We start from the raw sequence: 27,839 nt of genomic DNA, 5'->3' as shown, positions 1-27,839 counted from the left end.
CGCGGACAGGGTAACTTAAGCTGCCTACAAATTTCTGTACTGAATGAAATATTACCACTACCTGTTTTAAACCATGTCTGTCTTTATTTCCCAAACACAACTCAACACATTCACAATCGCTTTTTTGTCTTTTAATCATTTTAAGCATCTTTTAACAAAGGCTTAACACTGAACAAACACTTTGTACTTTTCTAAACACTTTTAACATAGGCTAGGCCCTGTTGTTACCTCATATCCAGGTCGTCATTGTAAATAAGAATTTGTTCTTAATTGACTTGCCTGTATAAATAAAGGTGAAATAAAAAATGAAATATAGCCCAGCGATAATGCCTTGCATTACGCCTGGGAAGAAAACGCTTCAATTTGCTAAATTTGCCATCGGCTCAACCATTGGCTCAACTTACCCCAAGGCAAACATTTTGACTATATTAGCCCACAAAGCTACAAGGATGCACTTTCATGCTAGGTTTAGGACCTCATATTGAAGCTTATAGAGACCTCAACTGATGTAATGAACAATCTTAAAACTGCCTACGTTGGTTTAGATACAAGCATCATAAAAATCTGTTTTTTGGACCTAACTTGCTTACCACTTTTTCCATGTGGTTTCTTCCTTCACAGACTCCATGAAATGATGATCTCTTCCTAAATATTTGGTCAAATTATTAATTTTGTATTCCTAGAAACAAGGGTGGCTCAACTTACCCTTTACCTCAACTAACCCTTTACCTCAACTAAACCTTGACCTCAACCAGCCCTTTACCTCAACCTACCCTAACCTCAACTAACCCCAGTCTCTCCTAAGCTATATTACCTCAAAGCTTGCTTGAGACTGCGGACAACTACCATTGCAGTTCAGACTGAGGGTCTGTGTTATTGCTTTCAAGAAGTGTATTTGTCTCTGAAGGCTGAGATGATTCCCAATGAGTGTTGCTGCAGTGCATTCAGGCTCTGTTTCTCAGTGACAGTGTACCCTACTGCTCTGTGGATAGATCAAGGTTCATGTTGTAAATGTAAATGTTCATGTTGTAAATGTAAATGTAATGTTGTGGTGACTTACTGTCCTCTGCTGGTGTGTTCGTGAGGTTACCTTGTGAATGTATGAATTAGGCTGGTTACGATGGTTTGAATCTTAAGCAACCTGCCTACACATTGTTTGAAGTACAATAGACCAACATAGCTACTGTAGTAGGTCAATGCTGTGTGCTGGAAAACGTTGGTAGAGCATGGGTGAAGTACGCATTGTGGTGCTCATATGAATTTCCTTTCTTTTTCGGCTTGAGATCAATGACTACTTCTCACTTAAAACATAGTTTTTTGTTTCTAATTATATATTACTTAGTACCTTTTTGCAATTGTTTTCCCAATGTTGTTGTTCATTTGCATCCATTTTACTCTGCTGTTTATCATGGATCATTCTCACCCTTACTCTGTCTGTGTTGATTCTCCTCCTTCCTTCCTTCATCCCTCCCTCTCTCCTCTCCTCTCCTCTCCTCTCCTCTCCACCCTGTCAATCCAGAATACTAGTAACTCAAACCCTGCTGAGGTAGATTTAGAGGATGAGCCTTGGTATAAGTTCTTTGCTGAGCTGGAGTTTGGACGTCCGGTAAGTGAGGGCCTCTGTGGTTCTCTCCGTTAGCCGGCGCCATTAGGTGCTAGTGTATCGCCCCCTGGCTGCGGCTGCTAGCACTGCAGCCTCATGGTGGGGAATGTGTGGCCCTGTGCTAGACGTGTGCCCCAGTGGGATGAACGTGTTGTGCACTATTAGCATAATAGCATGTCACAGGCGTCCCAAATGACACCCTATTCCCTTTATAGTGCATTACCTTTGACCAGGGTCCATAGGGCTCTGGTCAAAAGTAGTGCACTATACAGGGAATAGGGTGTCATTTGGGACGTAACCACAGTGGTTGTGTTTGTTCCACTGATGAGGAAAATGCTTGACCTCTGTCTGAAGAGAGGCCAGAAATAACTGGCTGAAATGACTGGCTGAAATGGCTGGCTGAAATGACTGGCTGAAATGGGCAAAAAAATATATATAATTGACAATGATGATGATGTCGGTCCTCAGATGGGGATTGAAAATGTTATATTTCTGCTCAGTTCATCCAACATTTTAGCAACGTGTTGTGCCACCGACCTGTGGTGTGATTAGGCTTGTCGTTGTTTTACATGCTTGACTGGACCTCACTGCAGTAGGGTAGAGGCTGCACTGTTCACTGATGTGGAACGCATGTTTGCAATGATGTTGTCATTTAGCACAAGAGTGAATCACATGATCTATGGTGTGTAAAACTGCTTGTCATATACTCTTTGGACCTGCCTCATAGCAACCACTTGAGCACTCTGACAGCTTTCACCACAGAGATTGCATTTTCGATGTTCATTTGATTGCTTATGCATGTTTGACAGTAGCTTTTGATAGATCTTATTCATCCTTCCTTTTCTTCCTTTTGCTGTGTTTGGTGTGTGTGTGTGTGTGTGTGTGTGTGTTTGTTCACATTTGGACAAGCATTCACAAGTGTTTATTTCTTTGTACACACAAGAGTTGTGTAGGTGCAGGGCTTAGTGTGTGAGTGATCAGATCCTCTGATCTATAACCATGTAACTCTCTCCACATGTTCCTTCTCATTATGCCTCTGCCTCCTCTTCCTCCTCCTCATCTCCTCATTCTCTGCCTCTGGATTCAGCCTCCTAAAAAACGTCTGGATTATATAGTTGAGGTAAACACCATGCCACTGCATGCCTGTTATTCAGCCCCTACTGTTTCTGTGGAGAGTTACAGCAGCAGCAGTACATTAGCAGTAGCAGTAGTACTAGAAGTACAGCAGTAGTAGTAGAGGTACAGCAGTAGTAGTACTAGAAGTACAGCAGTAGTAGTAGAGGTACAGCAGTAGTAGTACTAGAAGTACAGCAGTAGTAGTAGAGGTACAGCAGTAGTAGTACAAGAGGTACAGCAGCAGTAGTAGAGGTACAGCAGTAGTAGTACAAGAGGTACAGCAGTAGTAGTAGTAGAGGTACAGCAGCAGTAGTAGAGGTACAGCAGTAGTAGTAGTAGAGGTACAGTAGTAGTAGTAGAGGTACAGCAGCAGTAGTAGTAGTAGAGGTACAGCAGCAGTAGTAGAGGTACAGCAGCAGTAGTACAAGAGGTACAGCAGCAGTAGTAGAGGTACAGCAGCAGTAGTAGAGGTACAGCAGCAGTACTAGAGGTACAGCAGCAGTAGTGGAGGTACAGCAGCAGTAGTGGAGGTACAGCAGCAGTAGTAGAGGTACAGCAGTAGTAGTAGAGGTACATCAGTAGTAGTAGAGGTACAGCAGCAGTAGTACAAGAGGTACAGCAGCAGTAGTACAAGAGGTACAGCAGCAGTAGTAGTAGTAGAGGTACAGCAGCAGTAGTAGAGGTACAGCAGCAGTAGTAGAGGTACAGCAGCAGTACTAGAGGTACATCAGCAGTAGTAGAGGTACAGCAGCAGTAGTAGAGGTACAGCAGCAGTAGTAGAGGTACAGCAGCAGTAGTAGAGGTACATCAGTAGTAGTAGAGGTACAGCAGTAGTAGTAGAGGTACAGCAGCAGTAGTAGAGGTACAGCAGCAGTAGTAGAGGTACAGCAGCAGTAGTAGAGGTACAGCAGCAGTAGTAGAGGTACAGCAGCAGTAGTAGAGGTACATCAGTAGTAGTAGAGGTACAGCAGTAGTAGTAGAGGTACAGCAGTAGTATTAGTAGTAGTAGTACTAGAGGTACAGCAGTAGTAGTAGAGGTACAGCAGTAGTAGTAGAGGTACAGCAGCAGTAGTAGAGGTACAGCAGCAGTAGTAGAGGTACAGCAGCAGTACTAGAGGTACATCAGTAGTAGTAGAGGTACATCAGTAGTAGTAGAGGTACAGCAGTAGTAGTAGAGGTACAGCAGTAGTATTAGTAGTAGTAGTACTAGAGGTACAGCAGTAGTAGTAGAGGTACAGCAGTAGTAGTAGAGGTACAGCAGTAGTAGTAGAGGTACAGCAGCAGTACTAGAGGTACAGCAGCAGTACTAGAGGTACAGAAGCAGTAGTAGAGGTACAGAAGCAGTAGTAGAGGTACAGCAGCAGTAGTAGAGGTACAGCAGCAGTACTAGAGGTACAGAAGCAGTACTAGAGGTACATCAGTAGTAGTAGAGGTACATCAGTAGTAGTAGAGGTACATCAGTAGTAGTAGAGGTACAGCAGCAGTAGTAGAGGTACAGCAGCAGTAGTAGAGGTACAGCAGCAGTAGTAGAGGTACAGCAGCAGTAGTAGAGGTACAGCAGCAGTAGTAGAGGTACAGCAGCAGTAGTAGAGGTACAGCAGTAGTAGTAGAGGTACAGCAGCAGTAGTAGAGGTACAGCAGCAGTAGTAGAGGTACATCAGTAGTAGTAGAGGTACAGAAGCAGTAGTAGAGGTACAGCAGCAGTACTAGAGGTACATCAGTAGTAGTAGAGGTACATCAGTAGTAGTAGAGGTACAGCAGTAGTAGTAGAGGTACAGCAGTAGTATTAGTAGTAGTAGTACTAGAGGTACAGCAGTAGTAGTAGAGGTACAGCAGCAGTAGTAGAGGTACAGCAGCAGTAGTAGAGGTACAGCAGTAGTAGTAGAGGTACAGCAGTAGTAGTAGAGGTACAGCAGTAGTAGTAGTGGTACAGCAGCAGTAGTTGAGGTAGTACTAGAGGTACAGCAGTATCAGTACAGCAGTATCAGTACAGTAGTAGAAGTACAGTAGTAGAGGTACAGCAGCAGTACAGTAGTAGCAGTACAGTAGTAGAAGTACAGCAGTAGCAGAAGTACAGTAGAAGTACAGCAGTAGCAGTACAGTAGTAGCAGTACAGTAGTAGCAGTACAGTAGTAGATGTACAGTAGCAGGGGTACAGTAGTAGATGTACAGTAGCAGGGGTACAGTAGTAGAAGAAGTACAGTAGAATGAGTACAGTAGTAGAAGTACAGCAGTAGAAGTACAGCAGTAGTAGTACAGCAGTAGCAATACAGTAGTAGCAGTACAGTAGTAGAAGTACAGTAGTAGCAGTACAGTAGTAGCAGTACAGTAGTAGTAGTACAGTAGTAGCAGTACAGTAGTAGCAGTACAGTAGTAGAAGCAGTACAGCAGCAGCAGTACAGTAGCAGCAGTACAGTAGTAGAGGTACAGCAGTAGGAGTACAGTAGTAGAAGTACAGTAGTAGAAGTACAGTAGTAGAAGTACAGCAGTAGGAGTACAGCAGTAGGAGTACAGTAGTAGCAGTACAGCAGTAGCAGTACAGTAGTAGAGGTACAGCAGTAGGAGTACAGTAGTAGAAGTACAGCAGTAGAAGTACAGTAGTAGCAGTACAGCAGTAGAAGTACAGTAGTAGAAGTACAGCAGTAGAAGTACAGTAGTAGAAGTACAGTAGTAGAAGTACAGCAGTAGAAGTACAGTAGTAGAGGTACAGTATTAGCAGTACAGCAGCAGCAGTGCCCCAACTGGCGCTGGAAGTACTCTCAGGAAGTTCTGAAACTACCCTCAGGAAGGGCTGAAAGTCTATTTTACTCCAAAGAACACAGTCACCCATTGTTTGTTTTGTTTTTCATTTTCATAGTATTTCATAGTCATGTCATTGATTCATAGCAGTAGCTTAACGGGCAAGTCAGTTGTTAAGGCAACAGCCATTGTCAACAGAATGTCAACTGCCATGTTTGCTTTTGAGAATATTACATTATATCGTTTGATAATGTTTATAGTCTATATGTCTTAGCTAGAGACAGTATTAGTTATAGCTCAGCATTTAGGACCTCTGCTTTGGTTCAAAAGGCTCTGACAGAGACCTTTATGTGGACATGTTTCCTACAATATCATGTTACATACTGAACAAAAATATAAACGCAACATGTAAAGTTTTGGTCCCATATTTCATGAGCTGAAATAAAAGATCACAGACATTTTCCATGCCCACAAAAAGCTAATTTCTCTCAAATGATGTGCACAAATTTGTTTACATCCCTGTTAGTGAGCATTTCTCCTTTGCCAAGATAATCCATCCACCTGACAGGTGTGGCATATCAAGAAGCTAATTAAACAGCATGATCATTACACAGGTGCACCTTGTGCTGGGGACAATAAAAGGCCACTCTAAAATGTGCAGTTTTGTCACACAGCACAATGCCACAGATTATCAAGTTTTGAGGGAGTGTGCAGTTGGCATGCTGACTGCGGGGATGTCCACCAGAGCTGTTGCCAGAAAATGTAACGTTAATTTCTCTACCATAAGCCGCCTCCAACGTCATTTTATAAAACTTGGCAGTACGTCCAACCAGCCTCACAATCGCAGACCATGTGTAACCACGCCAGCCCAGGACCTCCACATCCGGCTTCTTCAGCTGCGGGTTCATCTGAGACCAGCCTGCCGGAGAGATTATGAAACTGAGGAGTATTTATGTCTGTAATAAAGCCCTTTTGTGTGGAAAAACTAATTCTGATTGGCTGGGCCTGGCTCCCCAGTGGGTGTGCCTATGGCTGCGCCCCTGTCCAGTGATGTGAAATCCATAGAATAAGGCCTAATGAATTTATTTTAATTGACTGATAACCTTATATGAACTGTAACTCAGTATAATTGAAATTGTTGCATGTTGTGTTTATATTTTTGATCAACATATTTCCAGTTTCACCCACATTTTTTCTGACGAGGTAAAATAGCTTATTTTACTCTTTTGTCTGCCAGTGAATGTTACGGTAACTTCTTTGAGATAACATCACAAATAAGGATTTAAAGACTGTAAGGTAGGATTTGTTTCTTTGAAATGTCAGTTAGGGGGAAAGTACTACATAGGTACATTGTTGATTTGCCATATGCAATATCGTACTACACAGGCAGTGTGGTGAATATCACTCCTGAGTATACAGCGTTGTCTGTTTTCTGTATATAGACCAAGATTTCTATGTATCTCATACCTTACAAAGTAGCTATTGTATTATACGAATATATAAGTTACACACTCATCTCAAATAATACCAATTTACATGGTCATTAAATGAATTATATGTTGAATATATTGGAGGAAGGCACAGAAGTTATGTCAGGAGGTAGGTAGCTAGGAGGCTGTATAATCAACCATAGCGCTTCCTGGACCTGAGACAGATCATCATGGGGATTCCTGGCCCGTCCAGTGACGTGTTTGCCTGTGAGGTTGCTGTCACTTAGAACAGTATTTATGTTTACCGGTCACCAATCTGTCACAGCGATGCTCCATTCCTGGCACCCGGCATCAGGTCTACTTAAAAAAATGAGCGGGGCTCTGTTGGGCAGAGAGAGAAAGAGACGGCTAATGAACTATTACGAGGCTTCTGCCTCAGTAGCAGGGAGAATGGTGATCTTCTCCAGCCAGGCGTATAAGGAGTTCCCTGCCTTGTTCGATATTGAAACTCTCGTAAGTGAATCATCGCTCTAGGTTTTTGACAGGGAAAGATACCATTTTCACAGTGACAGAAACCAAAGAAAAATTGTAAAGGTTGAAGTTGGAGGGTGTTTAATTCAGTATTTCATGGATGTTTCCAAAGTTGCATTTGAGAGGTGGATTGTTGTCATCCAGCGTAGCTGGTCACTTCTCCCCTGCAAGCCTTGTGTTCTCAGACAGAGGGTGGCTGGTCACTTCTCCCCTGCAAGCCTTGTGTTCTCAGACAGAGGGTGGCTGGTCACTTCTCCCCTGCAAGCCTCAGACAGAGGGTGGCTGGTCACTTCTCCCCTGCAAGCCTTGTGTTCTCAGACAGAGGGTGGCTGGTCACTTCTCCCCTGCAAGCCTTGTGTTCTCAGACAGAGGCTGCTGGGTATAGTAGGTTTCTGAAGGAGCTCTGTTTGTTTTCAGTCTGTCTGTTCACTCGAGCTGCTCTCTGCTCACTTTCAGAGTTCCCACCAACACGCCTCTGCAGACAGAAACACGGACAGGCCGTCAAGGTAAGTCAGATCCCTCCCTCTCTATTAAACAACCATTGATTCTCGAGAGTCTATAGCAAATTACGATGACACATTTGAAACCAAATGACCCAGATTCTTTGCTTTACGTGGAGTTTGTCAGGCAGCACCGTACTCAGTGTACTGTATATATGGAGCGGTGTGCTCTGAGTGGGACAGCTGGAATAGCCATGCCCTTGAGTGCTGTCAACTCAGACATGAATCTCAGCCCCCCGCCACCTCTTCCACTGTGACCAGCCAAGGCCAATCTATACTTGTCATGACTCCACAGCTCTCTGTGGGTGTACTGTAATACATATTAACTCTAACTGTATGCATACAGTCAGCAGACAACTGTTATCTGAAGAAGAGTTGTTGATGAGGCTCACATTCACAGCCTCATAGTGGAGAATTATGTTTCATCCCATGGGGAGGATTGGTTTGTGTGTGGACTACTGGTCATTTTAAAGACCCATTAGGGGGCATGTTGTTGTTGGGCAAAATAACAGTAAACCGAAGTTGATGATGTATGAAAAAAATAATGTAAGCACTTTACTGTTGGTCTATTTTGATTCCAATACCAGTTAGCTTGAATGAATGTGTGACAGACTCAGGACCTAACCTATCTATCTGTGTCCACAGCTCAACCAGTGACTACAGGAAGAGGAGGAAGTCCGAGCTAGCGGCCCAGCAGCCAAGACCAGCCAGCATCCTGACCACCAGCCACAGTACATCCAGCAGCCTGCCAGGGCCCAATAGTACCACCAGCCAGAACCCAGTCTCCTGGCCTGTAGAACCCCCCCGTAGCAGCAGTTACAGCAGCGGCCTCAACTCCTCAGGACGGCCCTCTGAACCCCCACGTAGCAGCAGTTACAGCAGCGGTCTCCGCAAGCCTGTGGCAAGCTCCTCCCCTGCCTCCCCCTCCAGAGCCAAAGGTAGGTCCCAGCAACACACCACTTCTGAACCACACTGGTTTGGTAGAACTGGGAGAAGACAGATACTGACACAGACAGTATCAACAGTCACTTAGACTGTTTTATTTCTTTCAATTCAAAAAGCAGTGTAATGTTCGGCTTGAATGAGAAGTTTAAAGTGTAGTGCATGCTTTGTGCGTTAATCTATGAGTGCTATAGAACAAAGTACTTTATTTCCTCTGTGTACTATTTCCTCTCTGTGGCTAACAACTGTCTGTCACCCTGCTATGTATCGACATTAGATTCTTATCAGCCTTTTTTTATTGTGTTTCTCTGAGTGTCTCTCTAACACCCCTCTGTCCTCAGCTCTTACTGGCTGGTTTCCACATGAACCTGTTAATGTCTTCTCATGTCTCTCTCTTACCATGCTGCTCTTGGTGGATATACCTTAAGGTGGGGATATTAGCAACACATACTCAGCCCATTTCAGTTGTCCAGGTTCCAACCACAATACCTCACATGACTCAGTGTTTCCTTGTCTTAATGATGAGGCTGTTGACTGTGTTGAGCCTCCTGAGGGCTCTGATGTGTGTCTGAAGAACGGCTGGCAGGCTCATGACCAAATCCAGAACGTTGAGGCCTGGAGCTCTGCCGAGGAAAAGCCAGCCTCTCCCAAACTCAAGTCCTGGAGCTGTGACAACCTCCTGACGGAAGATAGAGGATGTCCAGGAGGTTCTGTAGGTCCACAGGTTCGCTCAGAGAGTGTAGACTTCCTGTCACGTGAGCAGAAGGAGGGCAAGGATCACAGCGTCTGTGACAGCCCCCAGAAAGAGCGGACCCAGCACCACTCGGCCCATGATGCACCAGGCTTCCTCAAGCTGTACAAGAAGATGCACCACATCAACAGGCAGGATCTGATAGGCTCCCAGAGCTCCCAGGTCATCTGCTCTGTGAAAGCCCGGATCCTGGAGTACGAGAGCGAGCTGCACAAGGACCGGCTGACCGGCTGGAGGGGCTACAGCGAAGAAGTGCCCCAGGACATGGTGCACGACAGGATCTCTGCGTTCGAGAGTCTCATCCAGAAGTCCAAGTCCATGCCCAACCTAGGGGGTGGGGGTGAGGGTGAGGCTACCCCAGGGGGCCCGTCGGGGAGGGGCAGCAGCCCCCAGCGACGCTTCTCCATCGAGTCCCTGCCCGACAAAGACCCCCCTGCCAGGAACCCCCCTGAGGGCCAGCCACACTACCCCAGGATCAACGCCCACACTACTCACAACACCCACAACTGTGTGCCCATCCACATCCAGATCACTGGAGACCACCACCACGTCTACCCCCAGAGACCAGCCTCCCAGCAGGAAGTGTACTCAGACAGTGACCACGACGCTATCAGGTCCAACCTCAGTGACTTCATCCAGATAGAGGGATCTTCCTTCTGTAGCGAGAGTGACTACGACCGCTGCTCTCGGACGTCTTCTGAGAGCCCTTACGGCTCAGGCCACCATCACCATCACCACCACCGTCATCATAACCTTAACCATAACCAGCAGAAGCACCTGGTCAGCAACTGTAAGGGCCGATGCCCTGCCTCCTACACACGCTTCACCACCATGCTCAAACACGAGAGGGCCAAGCAGCTAACAGCCGAGGACCCAGAATCAGCTCAGTCCAAGCTGGCCTTCCTGGTGAGTCCGGTACCGTTCAGGAGGAAGAGGGGCTCCCCTCCGCACAGCCACAGGCAGGCCGGCTCCACCCGCAGCAGGCCCCCTCCCCGCTATAAGAGCTCCATGTACGAGGCGCTGGACGAGGCCCTGTGGGACATCTATGAACACATCCGGGCCGAGAGGAGGAGGGGCAGCCTGCCTGACAACAGTATCCTCCACAGGCTCCTGGACGAGCTGCTGCCAGACATCCCAGAGAGGAGCTCCTCCCTCAGGGCCCTGTGCAGACGCAGCCCCATCCCTGGGCCCCAGAGTCTGGAGCAGGAGCAGCCTTACTCCTCTCAGCCTGATGGCATGCCCAGCCCAGCCTGCTACCAGCCTGAGTATAGCCGCCTCTCACACAGTGCCTCCTATCACCTCACAGACCCCAACAACAACAGCCATGTCTGTGAAGAAGACTGCTACCAAGGTGGATGGTTCTCATAAACACACCTCCCACCTCCCATCTCCCCAGACCCACCTCTTTCTCACCCTACGGGTCGTTGTAGAGTGCTGTAGTTTGAGTTCATTCCATTTCCACTCCTGTCCCCTGCACCACTACCATTCTCCACCCGTCTTGTGAGCATTGTTCTTGAGTAGTGACCTGTCAGTGGTTCCATCTTCTGGAATGTCTGAGAAGCATGATTCCCTCCAGCAAGTCATCCCACCCTAACTCTGTTGTATTCATCAAGTCATCCCCCCTAACTCTGTTGTATTCATCAAGTCATCCCCCCTAACTCTATTGTATTCATCAAGTCATCCACCCTAACTCTGTTGTATTCATCAAGTCATCCCCCCTAACTCTGTTGTATTCATCAAGTCATCCCCCCCTAACTCTGTTGTATTCATCAAGTCATCCCCCCCTAACTCTGTTGTATTCATCAAGTCATCCCCCCCTAACTATGTTGCATTCATTCTTGCAGGTTATTCATATTTTCTCATATGATGTTGGTTCTTTTTTCTCCCCAACATTTGTCTTTTTTAAAATGTATTCTGCCATCATTATTTTATGTCATCATTGGAAGTTAGCCTCTTCGCTCCAGGAGAGCTTTACACATGGTCTGGTCTCTGGTTGACCTATTTCTGAGAAACATTTCCCGTCACCTAGAATCTGGAATGCCGTACCAGTCGGTACGGGCGATACAGTGTGTGAAAATAAACCTTTATAAGGCATTCGTGTGCTTGAGTCTTTGTCCACAGCTCAGTCAACATGAAGCACACCACAGGACTACTCTATAGAGATGCATCCGTGTGTCTCGTCTAAAAACTTCTGCTAATAGAAATAGCAGGGGACATGTGACTGGAGAGCAGCTGAGGTGGGCAGTCTAAAAAGGGTTCTGTGGGATGTTGGTATGGGGAGAGACAGAGACTCCTCTCCTATAAATGTGCATCTGTTTTTTCTCAGAGGAGAGATGGGGTATATCAATCTGTGTGTCTGCTTTATAGCATGTAGTAGGATTATTTTTGTCTGTATCCTGTCTGTGGTTTTGGCACAGCACATAGTGTGTCTGTTCCTACTGGTGGGAGAAATATCTAATAGCTGTTGGCCTGATGATTGAAACTCCATTTGCAGGACCATTGAGCAGAGTATGCAGGCCCACTTTTACTTGACAAACGATCCCAAGCAGAGAGAGGTTTTCTGGCAGCAGTCCCCACTAAGACCACATCAGCACCCAGAGCTGAGCTGCAGTATAAATACTTGTGGGTGGCAGGTGGCCTAGCGGTTAAGAGAGTTGGGCCAGTAACTGAAAGGTTGCTGGTTCGAATCCCTGAACCGAATAGGTGAGAAATCTGTCGATGTGCCCTTGAGCAAGGCACTTAACCCTAATTGGTCCTTTACACGGAGTGTACAAAACATTAGGAACACCTTCCTAATGTTGACTTGCACCTCCCCCCTTTTGCCCTTAGAACAGCATCAAATCGTCGGGGCATGGACTCTACACGGGGTCGAAAGCGTTCCACAGGGATGCTGACCCATGTTGACTCCAATGCTTCCCACAGTTGTGTCAAGTTAGCTGGATGTCCTTTGGGTGGTGGACCATTCTTGATACACACGGGACTGTTGAGCGTGAAAAACCCAGCAGCGTTGCAGTTCTTGACACAAACCGGTGCGCCTGGCACCTACTACCATACCCCGTTCAAAGGCACTTCAATATTTTGTCTTGCCCATTCACCCTCTGAATGGCACACATACACAACCATAGCTTTCACCTGGATTCACCTGGTCAGTCTATGTCATGGAAAGAGCATGTGTTCCTAATGTTTTGTACACTCCGTGTAAGTCGCTCTGGATAAGAGCGTATGCTAAATGACTAAAATGTAAATGTCCATCCAGGGTGTTTGTTTCTGCTGGATATAAATGTTATTGTTTAGATGGAGCTTTGGAGTCATTGAGAGAGACAGGCTCGCTACGGAAAATAATGTACGTCAACATAACTGGATACATTTGTATGGCACCCTATACCCTACTCATGGTCTACTGGCCTTAAAGAGAGCTGGAGGGAATACAGTAGAGGACAGGGCTCTATACCTTTCTGAAGTGGAGGGTGGTCGAGTTGACAGTCTGTTACCCATACCATACAGTAGGTTAGATAAGTGTTTATATTTTTTCTGTAGTTTTATTTTGATTCATCTCATTATTTAGCTAAGAGACCTCTTTTTGATACTCTCATACCCTTGCCATCGACTCCTCCCTTGCATGTTAAGTGTCTGTAGCGTCTGTTCCTCTCTGTTCCTCACTGTGGCCTTCTCTCCCTCTCTCACAGACCAGGAACCCTCCAGGGGCCACTCCTACGCTGATGGGGGCCGCCACCCCCCCCAGAGCAGGATGCCAACCCCTGAAGTCAGAGAGGTAAACAATTATATTTGGCCTCTGATTATATTCAACACTGATAGAGGGATGCAATGATTTATTGTTTCTTTCCATGCCCTCAATGGAAACAGCCAGCCAGAGCCATATATGACTTCAAGGCACAGACAGTGAAGTAAGTACAGATCAAACACAACATTTGCTAGTATTTCAGATGAATACAACAATGGCATATCCCTCAGCCATGACACTAATGGTCCATGTGTTGTGCAGGGAGCTGTCGTTCAGGAAGGGGGAGACGGTGTACATCGTCAGGCAGATCGACAACAACTGGTATGAAGGAGAGCACCGTGGACTGGTGGGGATCTTCCCCATCTCCTATGTGGAGGTTAGTGTCTGCTCTCTACTCTCCTCTCCTCTTGTCCTCGCTCATCTCTCCTCTCTTCCTCTCTTCCTCTCTCCTCTCCTCCTGTTCTCTCTCTTCTTCTGGCTGTCTCAATGTGGGTTTTCAATGCACACTATTGAATAACTTTGAGTTCATATTTGTCCCATATCCTGAACCCACAGCCTATCTCTCTCTCTCTCTCTCTCTCTTTATTCTTTAGAAAATCCCTGTCTGTAAGAAGCAGCAGCCAGCCAGACCTCCCCCGCCAGCCCAGGTCAGAGAGATTGGTGAAGCAGTGGCTCGCTACAACTTCAACGCTGACACCAACGTGGAGCTCTCACTGAGAAAGGCAAGTCTCTCCGCTGTCACTGCATAACTTTGACTCTCAAATAGTCTGACTGTATATAATTCTCATCCCCTCAGTGTCTACAATTAAACAGACTTCTATCTGTGTGTGTGTGTCTGATAGGGTGAGAGGGTGATTCTGCTGAGCCAGGTGGACCAGAACTGGTATGAGGGGAAAATCCCAGAGAGCAACAAGCAGGGCATCTTCCCCGTGTCCTACGTAGACGTAGTGGTCAAGAAGTCCCCCGCCGCCAACAACCCCGCCCACCACTACCTAGAACCCTCCTCTTTACCCCAGAGCCTATCCGCTGACAGGATTCACCCTGTGGGCTCGGCCAAGGTACAATGATCCCAAATGGCACCCTATTCTGTATATAGTGCACTACTTTTGACCAGAGCCCTATAGGCCTTGGTCCATAGTAGTGCACCGTAAAGGGAATGAGGTGCCATTTAGAAGGCATACAATATATCCACTTGGCATTTACAATCTACCGTCAGACTACCGGTCTTATATAGCTCGTGAATGTACTGCATGTGACTTTTAGTAAGTGATCGGTTTTGAAGAGAGGCATAGTAGAGTACTTTGTCTCAGTTAGAACATTCTAGAACTAAGGGTGGTCTTCTCAGCTGTCTTGTTATGCATATATTAGCATTGGGGAGCTGTTGTCCTAGCGTGACAATAGGATACGCTTCTTACACCTGCCACCAATCCATCAGGTTTCTTACACCAGCCACCAATCCATCAGGTTTCTTACACCAGCCACCAATCCATCAGGTTTCTTACACCTGCCACCAATCCATCAGGTTTCTCACACCTGCCACCAATCCATCAGGTTTCTTACACCAGCCACCAATCCATCAGGTTTCTTACACCAGCCACCAATCCATCAGGTTTCTTACACCTGCCACCAATCCATCAGGTTTCTTACACCAGCCACCAATCCATCAGGTTTCTTACACCAGCCACCAATCCATCAGGTTTCTTACACCAGCCACCAATCCATCAGGTTTCTTACACCTGCCACCAATCCATCAGGTTTCTTACACCAGCCACCAATCCATCAGGTTTCTTACACCAGCCACCAATCCATCAGGTTTCTTACACCAGCCACCAATCCATCAGGTTTCTTACACCAGCCACCAATCCATCAGGTTTCTTACACCAGCCACCAATCCATCAGGTTTCTTACACCAGCCACCAATCCATCAGGTTTCTTACACCAGCCACCAATCCATCAGGTTTCTTACACCAGCTACCAATCCATCAGGTTTCTTACACCAGCCACCAATCCATCAGGTTTCTTACACCAGCCACCAATCCATCAGGTTTCTTACACCTGCCACCAATCCATCAGGTTTCTTACACCTGCCACCAATCGTTATGGTTTAGTCTAACTCAATCCTCGACAAACCCACACTGTACACACACTGAGTTTCTCTATGTTTAAAAGGGCCATAGGTTGAGAGGGGAGATTTGTGATGGCGACACCATGACAATCATTGTGGAAGCCTTGGTTTCCATTAACCTGCTTAATAGAGACCTCTGTGGGTGGGAGAGCTACCAGCTGCTGCTTCTCCAATAAGACGTGACAGGCCCAGTTCACATTTCACACTTCATCCACAGACTTGGCAGCAACAGGGCAGGCTGCACTAGTTTAGTCACACTGTCATTGCTATCTGGAATCCTTGGGATGTCCCAACCCCATTGAAGTTGACATTTAAAATGGTTACGGTAAGGGTTAAGTTTAGGGTTACGTAAGGGTTATGGTTAAGGTAAGGATTAGGATAAGGGTAGGGTTTAAGGTTAGGGTTTAGGGTAAGGACCAGGGTGGGAAATTAACACCAACCACCAGCCACCAGCCAAATGCTGGTAGATTTTGGCATTGGCTGGTAGAATGTCTATGTTTACCAGCCACATTGGCGAATGGTCACAGAGCATTTGGGAGCATCTTTCTCCAATCCAAAATTCCACATGTATAAAAGTGTGTGTGTGTGGGAGCTCTGAAAGAGAGAATCGCAATGCTACAGTGGTGAAAACGGAGTGGCGTACAGTGTTTTCTGGGATTTATCTTAGTTATTTATTTTTGGTCAAATTTGGGCATCAGATAGCACTAACCCCCAGGTAAGCCTCTGTATCTTTAGCACCTGTCTCTTTATGTGTCAGTGACCTCAAATAACCTGACTGGAGTAGAGTCAACATTGGTAAATAGATTTCAGAAACAACAACAGTCTCTGTCCTATACATTCTGACCTGGCCATTCCCCTCACTTTCTGTTCTGCCATATGTTTCTGTACTCTCTCTCTTTTTCTCCCAAGCCTTCATCCATGCGCCCTCGCTTCAGTCCCTCCTCGCCTTCCCTCTCCTTCAGGACACCCCGCTCCTCCCTGTCCTCATCCCCCTCCCCCAGTACCCAGAGGGCCCACCTGCAGGCTATCACCAATGATTGGATAAACCTGACCCTGGGCCTATCCCCTTCCTGCACCCCGGCCCCCACTCCTCCCCCGTACCCTAACAGCAGCCTGCTGGCCGACCTGGAGGCCCTCAGCACCCTGGTGTCCCCCTCCCCCTATCCAGCCCCCGGCCATCGCCTGGTATCCCCCTCCCCAGCCCCCACCTTTGGATCCGTCCCCTCGACACCACGCAACCTCACCCCTTCCCTCAGAGAGGGCCACTTTATCCCCATCACCTCCCCCAAGGCTCCCATCTACCCCTGCTCCCCAGAACCCAGCCCCTCCCCGCTACCCTCCCTCCCCACCACCTCTGGCGGCACCTCTTTCACCTCATCACCCACCTCTCCCATGTTTTGGAGCCCCAAGTATGGCAGTGTGGTCGACTTGTCTCAGATTCAGAACAACACCAGCATCAAGCCCATAATAGACTCACAACAGGAGAAACCGTTCGACCCCCTCTCAGACCCAGCAGCCCTGTCGCCCACCTCCCCAAAGGCCTGCAGTCCCATCAATCTGGTGGTGTACGAGCCCAGCGACTGCCCCTCTCACACCGACCCCCCATCTCAACGCGAGAACATAGTAGAGCTAAATCAGTTTATCTCTACGGAGCACAATCTCTCCACTAATGAGATTAATCAGTTCATGGATAACAACCTCTCCACTAAAGAGATTAATCAGTTCATGGAGGACTCCATTAAAGACCAGGTAGTGGACCAGGAACAGGAAGATGACCTTTGTGAGGAGCTGGTGTCCATCATTCAGGGGGGTGACCAATCCAAAGGGGACTTTTCTTCCCAGGGGGAGGGGTTTTACAGACAAGCATCAGACGTGACGGAGGAGCTTCCCAAGCTCTTCATAGAGGAGGAGCCTGCTGAGAGCAGGCAGATGGCCCCACCTTATAATACCTTTACCCCTGTGTGTAGAGAAGGGGCAGAACAGGACAAGGTAGAGCCCTCCCTGGTGTGACCTGTGTGTCCTAACCTGACAATGCTGTGCAAACGTTTTTGCTTCCACTAACCCAACATTAACTTATTTTAAATTTGAGGCAACTTTTTTCCAACTGATTTTTTTCTGAAAGAAAGAATGGATTCTTGTTATGTCTGGTTAGCCAGATTGTTATGTCTGGTTAGCCAGATTGTTATGTCTGGTTAGCCAGATTGTTATGTCTGGTTAGCCAGATTGTTATGTCTGGTTAGCCAGATTGTTATGTCTGGTTTGTTTGCCACTCTCAAAAGAGAACTTAGATGGGTGTGTGTGTGTAGCCCGTAACACACTTTTCCTTTTGGTCTCTCTGTCACCAGGCCGATGTTTCTCAGGGTGCCTCTGTACGCCTCACCTCCCCTCCCTCCCAGCAGTTCACCATCTCCACCCTCCCCACCTCGACCACCTCACCCAAAACCTTGTCTCCCCTCGACTCCCCCTGCACCACCCCTCCACTTCCGGGGGTGCTACACTCTCCCTCTCCCTATAACAAACAGTACCCCCGCCTGGAGCCTAGGTCCCCCAAGGTCAAGGTAAAGACAAGGTGCCTGTTTGACATCATGTCATGACAACTAACTCCTCCCCTTCCCCAAATTCTCCTCTCTAACAATAACATACTGTAACATCCTCGCTAAGTTACTGACTACGCCTATAACCCTTACTTCACTCTATTCTCTGTGGTACTGATACTGTCTTTAGTTTTTAGTTCTCTTTACTTTACACTGTCATCTTTGGTCAGTACTGCTATTGGTTGGTTCATAAATACAGGACTATGTTACAATACTACTGTCACATGCTTAGTCTAGATAAATGAATCACTGTATGTTAGGTAACAGATCTTTAAACAGTTGCAGTTCTATAAAATGGTTGAAAAGTAAGTAACATGGCTGCCAGAGAGTCCTTGTATACTAATTTTTGTTTTCACTCCAAGGCCGTATCCACAAAGCATCTCAGAGTAGAAGTGCTGATCTAGGATTTGTCCAGATAATCTGATTTATTATTAACTTAAAGGCAAAACTGATCCTAGATCAGCACTCCTACTCTGAGACCCTTTGTGGATACGGGCCCAGGACTCATACCAGTCTCCTCCTAGCATAGATATTACTCTTACTGTCATTAAAGGTAGACTCAGCGATATGAAGTAGATCCGTAATGTAAACGGCATAGTGGGTCAACTCTAACAGCGTGAAGCGAACACGTGCACATGCGCAGATACTGTGTTTGACTTGTGAGAGCGAAGTCTTGCATCTCGCTCATTTCAATATCTGCAGTGCTGCTCGTGAGTCTACCTTTAAATTAGCTTTAGAAGCTTTCCTTTCTCACCCCTTGCAGACGGACTAAATACAGTTGAAGTCGGAAGTTTACATACACTTAGGTTGGAGTCATTAGAAATTCGTTTTCCAACCACGCCACAAATGTCTTGTTAACAAACTATAGTTTTGGCAAGTCGGTTAGGACATCTACTTTGTGCATGACACAAGTTATTTTTCCAACAATTGTTTACAGACAGATTATTTCACTTATAATTCACTGTATCACAATTCCAGTGGGTCAGAAGTGTACAGACACTAAGTTGACTGTGCCTTTAAACAGCTTGGAAAATTCCAGAAAATGATGTAATGGCTTTAGAAGCTTCTGATAGGCTAATTGACATCATTTGAGTCAATTGGAGGTGTACCTATTATTATTATTATAATAATAATAATAATAATAATATGCCATTTAGCAGACGCTTTTATCCAAAGCGACTTACAGTCATATGTGCATACATTTTTACGTATGGGTGGTCCCGGGGATCAATCCCACTACCCTGGCATTACAAGCGCCATGCTCTACCAATTGAGCTACAGAGGACCACATACCTGTGGATGTATTTCAAGGCCTACCTTCAAACTCAGTGCCTCTTTGCTTGACATCATGGGAAAATCAAAAGAAATCAGCCAAGACCTCAGAAAAAAATGTGTACACCTCCACAAGTCTGGTTCATCCTTGGGAGCAATTTCCAAACGCCTGAAGGTACCACGTTCATCTGTATTAACAATAGTACGCAAGTATAAACACCATGGGACCACGCAGCCGTCATACCGCTCAGGAAGGAGACGCGTTCTGTCTCCTAGAGATGAACGTACTTTGCTGCGAAAAGTGCAAATCAATCCCAGAACAACAGCAAAGGACCTTGTGAAGATGCTGGAGGAAACAGGTACAAAATTATCTATATCCACAGTAAAACGAGTCCTATATCGACATAACCTGAAAGGCCGCTCAGCAAGGAAGAAGCCACTGCTCTAAAACCGCCATAAAAAAGCCAGACTACGGTTTGCAACTGCACATGGGGACAAAGATCATACTTTTTGGAGAAATGTCCTCTGGTCTGATTAAACAAACATAGAATTGTTTGGCCATAATGACCATTGTTATGTTTGGAGGAAAAAGGGGGAGCTTGCAAGCCGAAGATAACCATCCCAACCGTGAAGCACGGGGGTGGCAGCATCATGCTGTGGGGGTGCTTTGCTGCAGGAGGGACTGGTGCACTTCACAAAATAGATGGCATCATGAGGAAGGAAAATTATGTGGATATATTGAAGCAACGTCTCAAGACATCAGTCAGGAAGTTAAAGCTTGGTCGCAAATGGGTCTTCCAAATGGACAATGACCCCAAGCATACTTCCAAAGTTGTGGCAAAATGGCTTAAGGACAACAAAGTCAAGGTATTGGAGTGGCCATCACAAAGCCCTGACCTCATTCCTATAGAAAATTTGTGGGCAGAACTGAAAAAGCGTGTGCGTGCAAGGAGGCCTACAAACCTGACTCAGTTACACCAGCTCTGTCAGGAGGAATGGGCCAAAATTTACCCAACTTATTGTGGGAAGCTTGTGGAAGGCTACCCGAAACGTTTGACCCAAGTTAAAAAATGTAAAGGCAATGCTACCAAATACCAATTGAGTGTATGTAAACTTCTGACCCACTGGGAATGTGATGAAAGAAATAAAAGCTGAAATAAATCATTCTCTTTACTATTATTCTGACATTTCACATTCTTAAAATAAAGTGGTGATCCTAACTTACCTAAAACAGGGAATTTTTACTAGGATTAAATGTCAGGAATTGTGAAAAACTGAGTTTAAATGTATTTGGCTAAGGTGTATGTAAACTTCCGACTTCAACTGTATACTGCTGCTTCATACAGAGCTGGGAGACAGAGAACACCAAAGATGGTTACATTTCAAACTTATCAGTTACACAGTAAGATAGATATGATCTGGTTTAATGCACAATATAATTTTATAGAAATAGTGTTTAACTTTGATGACAAGTTTGGTTCCCCAGTTGTTGCCTGTTAATCCCCTGGTATGTCCTTTTGTGTGAGTGTGTGAGTGTGTGTGTGTGTGTGTGTGTGTGTGTGTGTGTGTGTGTGTGTGTGTGTGTGTGTGTGTGTGTGTGTGTGTGTGATCAGAGTGGTAAGAGTGTATGTTTGAGTAGTCTTCTCTGATTGTAACTCCTGGTTGTGGTCCTTTCAGCCTGTAAAGCGTGAGGTTGTTGTTGTGGGTAAGCCCCCTCGTAGCCCTGTGATGTCTCGGAGGTCCTGCGGCTCGCCCAGTAGAGCCCAGAGCTATTCCCCGTCTCATAGGGTAGGGCTGCTACCCACTATGCACCTTGTGTGACATCATCGTACGTTTGAGTTACTAGGAAACAGAGTCCTCTTTAAAGTTCATTTATCCCGTCGTTACTGTTCATATTTCATCAACATATCTACCACATATATACAACACTCTCACACATATGGTCTGTACAAATACAACCTCCTAGATATGAAGAGATTAATACAGTGCCTTGCAAAATTATTCATCCCCCTTGGCGTTTTTCCTATTTTGTTGCATTACAACCTGTAATTTAAATGGATCTTTATTTGTATTTCATGTAATGGACATACACAAAATAGTCCAAATTGGTGATGTGAAATGAAAAAAATTACTTGTTTCAAAACATTCAAAAAAATTAATAATGGAAAAGTGGTGCGTGCATATGTATTCACCCCCTTTGCTATGAAGCCCCTAAATAAGATCTGGTGCAACCAATTACCTTCAGAAGTCACATAATTAGTTAAATAAAGTCCCCCTGTGTGCAATCTAAGTGTCACATGATCTGTCATATGATCTCAGTATATATACACCTGTTCTGAAAGGCCCCATAGTCTGCAACACCACTAAGCAAGGGGCACCACCAAGCAAGCGGCACCATGAAGACCAAGGAGCTCTCCAAACAGGTCAAGGACAAAGTTGTGGAGAAGTACAGATCAGGGTTGGGTTATAAAAAAAATATCAGAAACTTTGAACATCCCACGGAGCACCATTAAATCCATTATTAAAAAATGGAAAGAATATGGCACCACAACAAACCTGCCAAGAGAGGGCCGCCCACCAAAACTCACGGACCAGGCAAGGAGGGCACTAATCAGAGAGGCAACAGAGAGACCAAAGATAACCCTGAAGGAGCTGCAAAGCTCCACAGCGGAGATTGTAGTATCTGTCCATAGGACCACTTTAAGCCGTACACTCCACAGAGCTGGGCTTTACGAAAGAGTGGCCAGAAAAAAGCCATTGCTTAAAGAAAAAATAAGCAAACACGTTTGGTGTTCGCCAAAAGGCATGTGGGAGACTCCCCAAACATATGGAATAAGGTACTCTGGTCAGATGAGACAAAAATTGAGCTTTTTGGCCATCAAGGAAAACGCTATGTCTGGCTCAAACCCAACACCTCTCATCACCCTGAGAACACCATTTCCACAGTGAAGCATGGTGGTGGCAGCATCATGCTGTGGGGATGTTTTTCATCGGCAGGGACTGGGAAACTGGTCAGAATTTAACGAATGATGGATGGCGCTAAATACAGGGAAATTCTTGAGGGAAACCTGTTTCAGTCTTCCAGAGATTTGAGACTGGGACGGAGGTTCACCTTCCGGCAGGACAATGACCCTAAGCATACTGCTAAAGCAACACTTGAGTGGTTTAAGGGGAAACATTTAAGTGTATTGGAATGGCCTAGTCAAAGCCCAGACCTCAATCCATTTGAGAATCTGTGGTATGACTTAAAGATTGCTGTACACCAGCGGAACCCATCCAACTTGAAGGAGCTGGAGCAGTTTTGCCTTGAAGAATGGGCAAAGATCCCAGTAGCTAGATGTGCCAAGCTTATAGAGACATACCCCAAGAGACTTGCAGCTGTAATTGCTGCAAAAGGTGTCTCTACAAAGTATTGACTTTGGGGGGGGTGAATAATTATGCACACTCAAGTTTTCTGTTTTTTTGTCTTACAAGAAAAAAGGTTTTGCATCTTCAAAGTGGTAGGCATGTTGTGTAAATCAAATTATACAAACCCCAAAAAAATCCATTTTAATTCCAGGTTGTAAGGCAACAAAATAGGAAAAATGCCAAGGGGGGTGAATACTTTCACAAGCCACTGTATATAGGAGACAACAGATATGTTAAGAATGGCCCGCTGTAAGCAGACGGATGCCAACCATGGCAACAAACACCAGAGGGATACCTTCAACTTTTATGCCTGACCGTCTGTCCAGTGTGCACTGCAGCTTGGCATTGTGTGGGAACAGGAATCCCCAGTTGTGTCTGATGATCCGACAATGTGTCCCTGTTTCCCTGTGGCAAAGGATGTGTCCCAAATAGCACCCTATTCCCTATAGAGTGCACTACTTATAGGGAATAGGGTGCCATTTGTGATGCTGGCATAGTGTCTAGTTTTTGCAGTGTGCTGCCTTGACAGCATCGTCTGTGGTTTAACTGCATGCCCCTCTGACCCTGATGGTTCTGACCCTGACGACTGACAGTTTAATTCAGGAGAATGGAATGGACTCCCCCCTTTGACCCATAATTGTCTGCCCAACCTGTTAGTGTGGAATGAAAACAGGCAATGCTTGTGGACTTGCTGCTTGCTAGGATGGCTTGTGTTAGCTTGAGTGCCAGTCTCTTTGTGCTATCATGTCAACTCATTGTCACTCATTGTCTTGCCAATGTAGTTGGCAAGAGTACAAACTGAAATGAGACCAGTCTAGGCTTGTGTGCTGTGGAATAGGTGGACGTTAGGAATTAATGTTAGGATCTGAAATACTTCGTTGGTCTCCGTCTTCTATTCTGTCTCTGAGGGATGTACCTCCCAGGAAGGCCTTAGTCCCCAAATCCCCTTCAACCAAGCAGAATACAGTCACCTCTTTGTCAAAATTGTGGTTGTAGCACATTAATTAAAGCAAAGATGGTGTTGTGTTGGCTCAGGCACGTTGTTGCTACGGTGATGGACGCTGATGGTGGGAAAACATAAGGCAGAGGAAGACAGATAGAAACATGACATGCCTACTGTATAACACTGCATCTCTCTCCTCTCTTCTCAGCGGCCAGCGTTTACCCAAGATGCACTGAATTGTGGTGGAGAGCCGTAAGTCTGTCCTCTATTTCCATGACGATTTGTTTCCCCAACTTGACTGTTAAAGCTACATAGAGCTTGAAAGCTTATTTGAAGTGAAGTCTCTGATTGAATGTGTCTAATTTGTATTATAAACTGGGTGGTTCAAGCCCTGAAAATTGATTGGCTGACAGCCGTGGTATACCACAGGTATGACAAAACATTTATTGTTACTGCTCTAATTACGTTGGTAACCAGTTTATAATAGCAATAAGGCACCTCAGGGGTTTGTGGTATATGGCCAATATACCACGGCTAAGGGCTGTGTCCAGGCACTCCACGTTGCGTCGTGAATAAGAACAGCCCTGATGATGTGACTGTATAATCCTCACTGATGACAGTTATTATGGTCTGTAGGTTCCAGGTCCTGTATAACTATGCTCCACGTAATGAGGATGAGTTGGAGCTCAAGGAAGGAGACGTTGTTGATGTGATGGAGAGGTGTGACGATGGCTGGTTTGTAGGTAGGTCCGACATTGTATTTATTCACTCTATTAATATCCAAAAAGATATAGACATTCATTATACAATAATTCCTTTGTAGGGGCTCTGCATGGCCGTTGCCCACCGCTGTTCCGCCAATCATTCAGAGCATTTAAAAGTTGTACTACTTAGCTGCTGCCAACAGATGGCATCCCTCACCTTGAATTGAGTCAGTAAACCTATCTGTGCTCTGTTGAAGTTGTCCTTTATTTAGATGTGTCAATAGTCACATATCCTCAGCCACTGTTCCATAAACCCAAACAAAAACATAATGCTTTACCCCACTGAAAATGCTTGCAACAAACTATATCGTTGAGATATTTCCTTTAATGCCGCTATATGTTTGTTATTTTTCAAGGTACATCCAGAAGAAGCACGTTTTTTGGAACCTTTCCTGGAAACTACGTGAAGCGGCTATAACCTTTTCATACAGAATTCTCATGATGTCCCGCAATGGTTGTATAACTCAGTGGGTGAATAACCAATATATTCAGACTGCACAAAAACGTTACCTTCAGCTATGACTAGTTATTTTCATAAAAAAATGTTTCCAGGGAGTACCCCTGAAGCACCTAGTGTTCCAGTCATGAGAAGAGAAGTGACAATACATTTACTGATATGATGAATGGGAGAAGTTATGGACCGTGGCCTTGAAGGAATATGTTTCATGTTTGATTTAAGGGTATTTTACTCTACTAACTGTGTTGATGATGTCTCAATGTATACAGTGGATGCAACAAATGAGGTTGAAAGCAGATTTGGTCATAAACAAATGTGAGTTATTAGTGCGTAATGAGAGTTATTTACAGTGATGGGCTGCCTTATAGACTAATGGGTTTCACAATAATGAAGTAACCAAGTACCCTATTTACCATGTATTTATTTATGCATAAATATATATTTTTCTTGTTCTGGAAGTACTCTATAATTGATTATGCTAATTTACATTAGGAGAGAGTGTTGTTAACCTTTTTGGAGAGGGGTTGTCCTCTTGCTTCATACAGTTAAAGTGCACAGATCTGCGCAGGCAGAAAGAGATGAGAGTGTTGCTGTGTTAGTTATATACAGGCTATTAGGGTTCCTCCTAAACGCATCCGTTAATACATGGCTTTGGACAGACTGTTGCTGCTCTGGTAATGTGCACATTGTTAATGTATTCAGGCAGTTACCTCTGACTGGAGCTAATGTCTATTGACTTGTCCGGTTTTGTTTTTCTCTCCTGACATTCCTATAAGTATTAATAAAAGGAAAGAGAAGACTTTTATGTAATTGGACAAGATATTTTAAAAGATGCGATGTCTTCTTTTTACAAGTAGGGTAGCGTGATCTGTTATTTAAGATTGTTCTTTAATATATGGTCATTTTACAATATTCTTCTTATTGCGAACTGTCAAATTAGAATTATTTGAAATTATTTAAATATCTTAGGGACAACTCACCTGCCACAAATCCTGTATAAAAGTGTTAAACATATTTGATGTCATTTACTTTACTGTCTGGATACATTCAGCTGACTCCAAATCAGCTTTTGATTTATGCAATAACCATTCTCCCAAATACCTGCCTTTCTGTTCTAGAACACAGGGCAACAAAATGACAGAATAATTGGAAGTGATGATGATGATGATGATGATGATGATGATGAGACATGTAATAATGTCATCATGTAACTTTGTGTTCATTACTGCCTAAACGCACCATACCGTATAGTCTGTCCTGTACAGTGTATGTCCCTGTGATTAAAAAACATCCACTGCCTCGATCAGTCATTACCATGTATTTTCATTTATTGCATAATTTCAGCAATAGCAGGTATGCCGGAGCAAAACTTTGCAAACTAGCATTTGGTCAACATATGAAGTCATTGTCTAAAGAAAACCAATACCAGCAAAAAGGAGAGAAATATGAAATGTAATTGTATATAAATCAGTACATCAAAAAGTCAGTAGGAAGTATATATTGTAAGTATACACAAAAACAGTGAACTATTGATATGGTGATCAAGGATCTACATCAAGGAGGTGTGAGGAATTTGGACATGGCGTCAACTAGCTCTGGTCCAGAGCATTAGTGCGACTTGCTAACTCTGGGTGTCACGACCGTCTTCAAAAGGAGCAGACCAAAGCGCAGCGCGTTGAGTGAACATGACTTTATTAATTCAAAGTCTGGAACAAAACAACAAAACAAGAACGATTCGTGAAGTCCTCTGCAATACTGACAGAACATGGACAGAAAAACCCACCTTAAAAGGACCAAGCAGCGTGTCAAGCGGCAACAGGACCCAGCTCCAAAGGCTTCCTGGACATGGGAGGAGATTTTGGACGGAAAGGGGTCCTGGACTTGGGAGGAGATCCTGGATGGGATGGATCGCCGTCCATGGAGCGAAACGGTGGAGAGGCGATGGCGAGAGGAGCAACGGCGTCAGCAGGGCCATCGTCGGAAGGACGAGAGGCAACCCCAAAAAGTTTTTGGGGGGGGGCACATGGCTTGGGCGGCTGGGCAGCAGGAGGCTGCCACAGGGCTGAGGGAGGCAGAGAAGGGGCGAATTCAAGAGGCAACCAGGTTACGGGGGTCACTGGTCAAAGTAGGGAAAGGAGATGTAGGGGCACGGCGAGTGGTACTGGGGTGTATTACCAGTCCGGTCCGGCCCGTTCCAGTTCCCGGGGTAGAGCCAGTGGTGTGTGCCTCCAGTACGGTCCGGCCTGTTACGACCCCTCGCACCAAGGATACGGTGCGCTGCGCCAGCCCGGCCCGGCCTGTTCCGGCCACTCGCACCAGGGATACGGTGCGCTTCGCCAGCCCGGCCTGTTCCGGCCACACGCACAGAACCTACGGTGTGCGTCGCCAGCCCAGCCCGGCCTGTTCCTGCTCCACGCACAGAACCTACGGTGTGCGTCGCCAGCCCAGCCCGGCCTGTTCCTGCTCCACGCACAGAACCTACGGTGTGCGTCGCCAGCCCAGCCCGGCCTGTTCCTGCTCCACGCACAGAACCTAAGGTGTGCGTCGCCAGCCCAGCCCGGCCTGTTCCTGCTCCACGCACAGAACCTACGGTGTGCGTCGCCAGCCCAGCCCGGCCTGTTCCTGCTCCACGCACAGAACCTACGGTGTGCGTCGCCAGCCCAGCCCGGCCTGTTCCTGCTCCACGCACAGAACCTACGGTGTGCGTCGCCAGCCCAGCCCGGCCTGTTCCTGCCACTCGCACCAAACCTACGGTGCGCGTCGCCAGCCCGACCCGGCCTGTTCCTGCCACCCGCACCAAGTCTACGGTGCGCGTCGCCAGCCCGACCCGGCCTGTTCCTGCCACTCGCACCAAACCTACGGTGCGCGTCGCCAGCCCGGTCCGGCCTGTTCCTTCTCCCCGCACTAGCCCTGAGATGCGTG

At 46.0% G+C, this 27,839-nt stretch overlaps 1 protein-coding gene across 7 annotated transcripts in view; it reads left to right on the top strand.

The window, feature by feature from the left end:
- The window catches only part of sorbs2b (sorbin and SH3 domain containing 2b), a 78,102-nt gene extending 51,875 nt beyond the window's left edge, over positions 1–26,227 (top strand). For 4 of the 7 annotated variants that reach the window (XM_041904010.2, XM_041904029.2, XM_041904021.2 and 1 more), the window contains 16 exons: positions 1,520–1,606; positions 2,691–2,723; positions 7,876–7,925; positions 8,565–8,857; positions 9,290–10,963; positions 13,299–13,384; positions 13,477–13,517; positions 13,616–13,730; positions 13,948–14,076; positions 14,197–14,412; positions 16,389–17,468; positions 17,825–18,037; positions 21,023–21,133; positions 23,905–23,948; positions 24,333–24,439; positions 24,817–26,227. In XM_041904010.2, the coding sequence (XP_041759944.2) occupies positions 1,520–1,606; positions 2,691–2,723; positions 7,876–7,925; positions 8,565–8,857; positions 9,290–10,963; positions 13,299–13,384; positions 13,477–13,517; positions 13,616–13,730; positions 13,948–14,076; positions 14,197–14,412; positions 16,389–17,468; positions 17,825–18,037; positions 21,023–21,133; positions 23,905–23,948; positions 24,333–24,439; positions 24,817–24,878 (4,341 nt within the window). In that variant the 3' untranslated portion in view covers positions 24,879–26,227. The remainder of the gene's footprint in view (positions 1–1,519; positions 1,607–2,690; positions 2,724–7,875; positions 7,926–8,564; positions 8,858–9,289; positions 10,964–13,298; positions 13,385–13,476; positions 13,518–13,615; positions 13,731–13,947; positions 14,077–14,196; positions 14,413–16,388; positions 17,469–17,824; positions 18,038–21,022; positions 21,134–23,904; positions 23,949–24,332; positions 24,440–24,816) is intronic. The other 3 variants (XM_041903992.2, XM_041904001.2, XM_041904037.2) reach the window with 3 other exon arrangements.
- Positions 26,228–27,839: the final 1,612 nt, after the last annotated feature.

This window comes from Coregonus clupeaformis, chromosome 2 (genome assembly GCF_020615455.1).
Source record: "Coregonus clupeaformis isolate EN_2021a chromosome 2, ASM2061545v1, whole genome shotgun sequence".
NCBI lineage: Eukaryota > Metazoa > Chordata > Actinopteri > Salmoniformes > Salmonidae > Coregonus > Coregonus clupeaformis.
The sequence above is the reverse complement of the archived record's forward strand: the minus strand, read 5'-3'. Positions and strand labels throughout refer to the sequence as shown.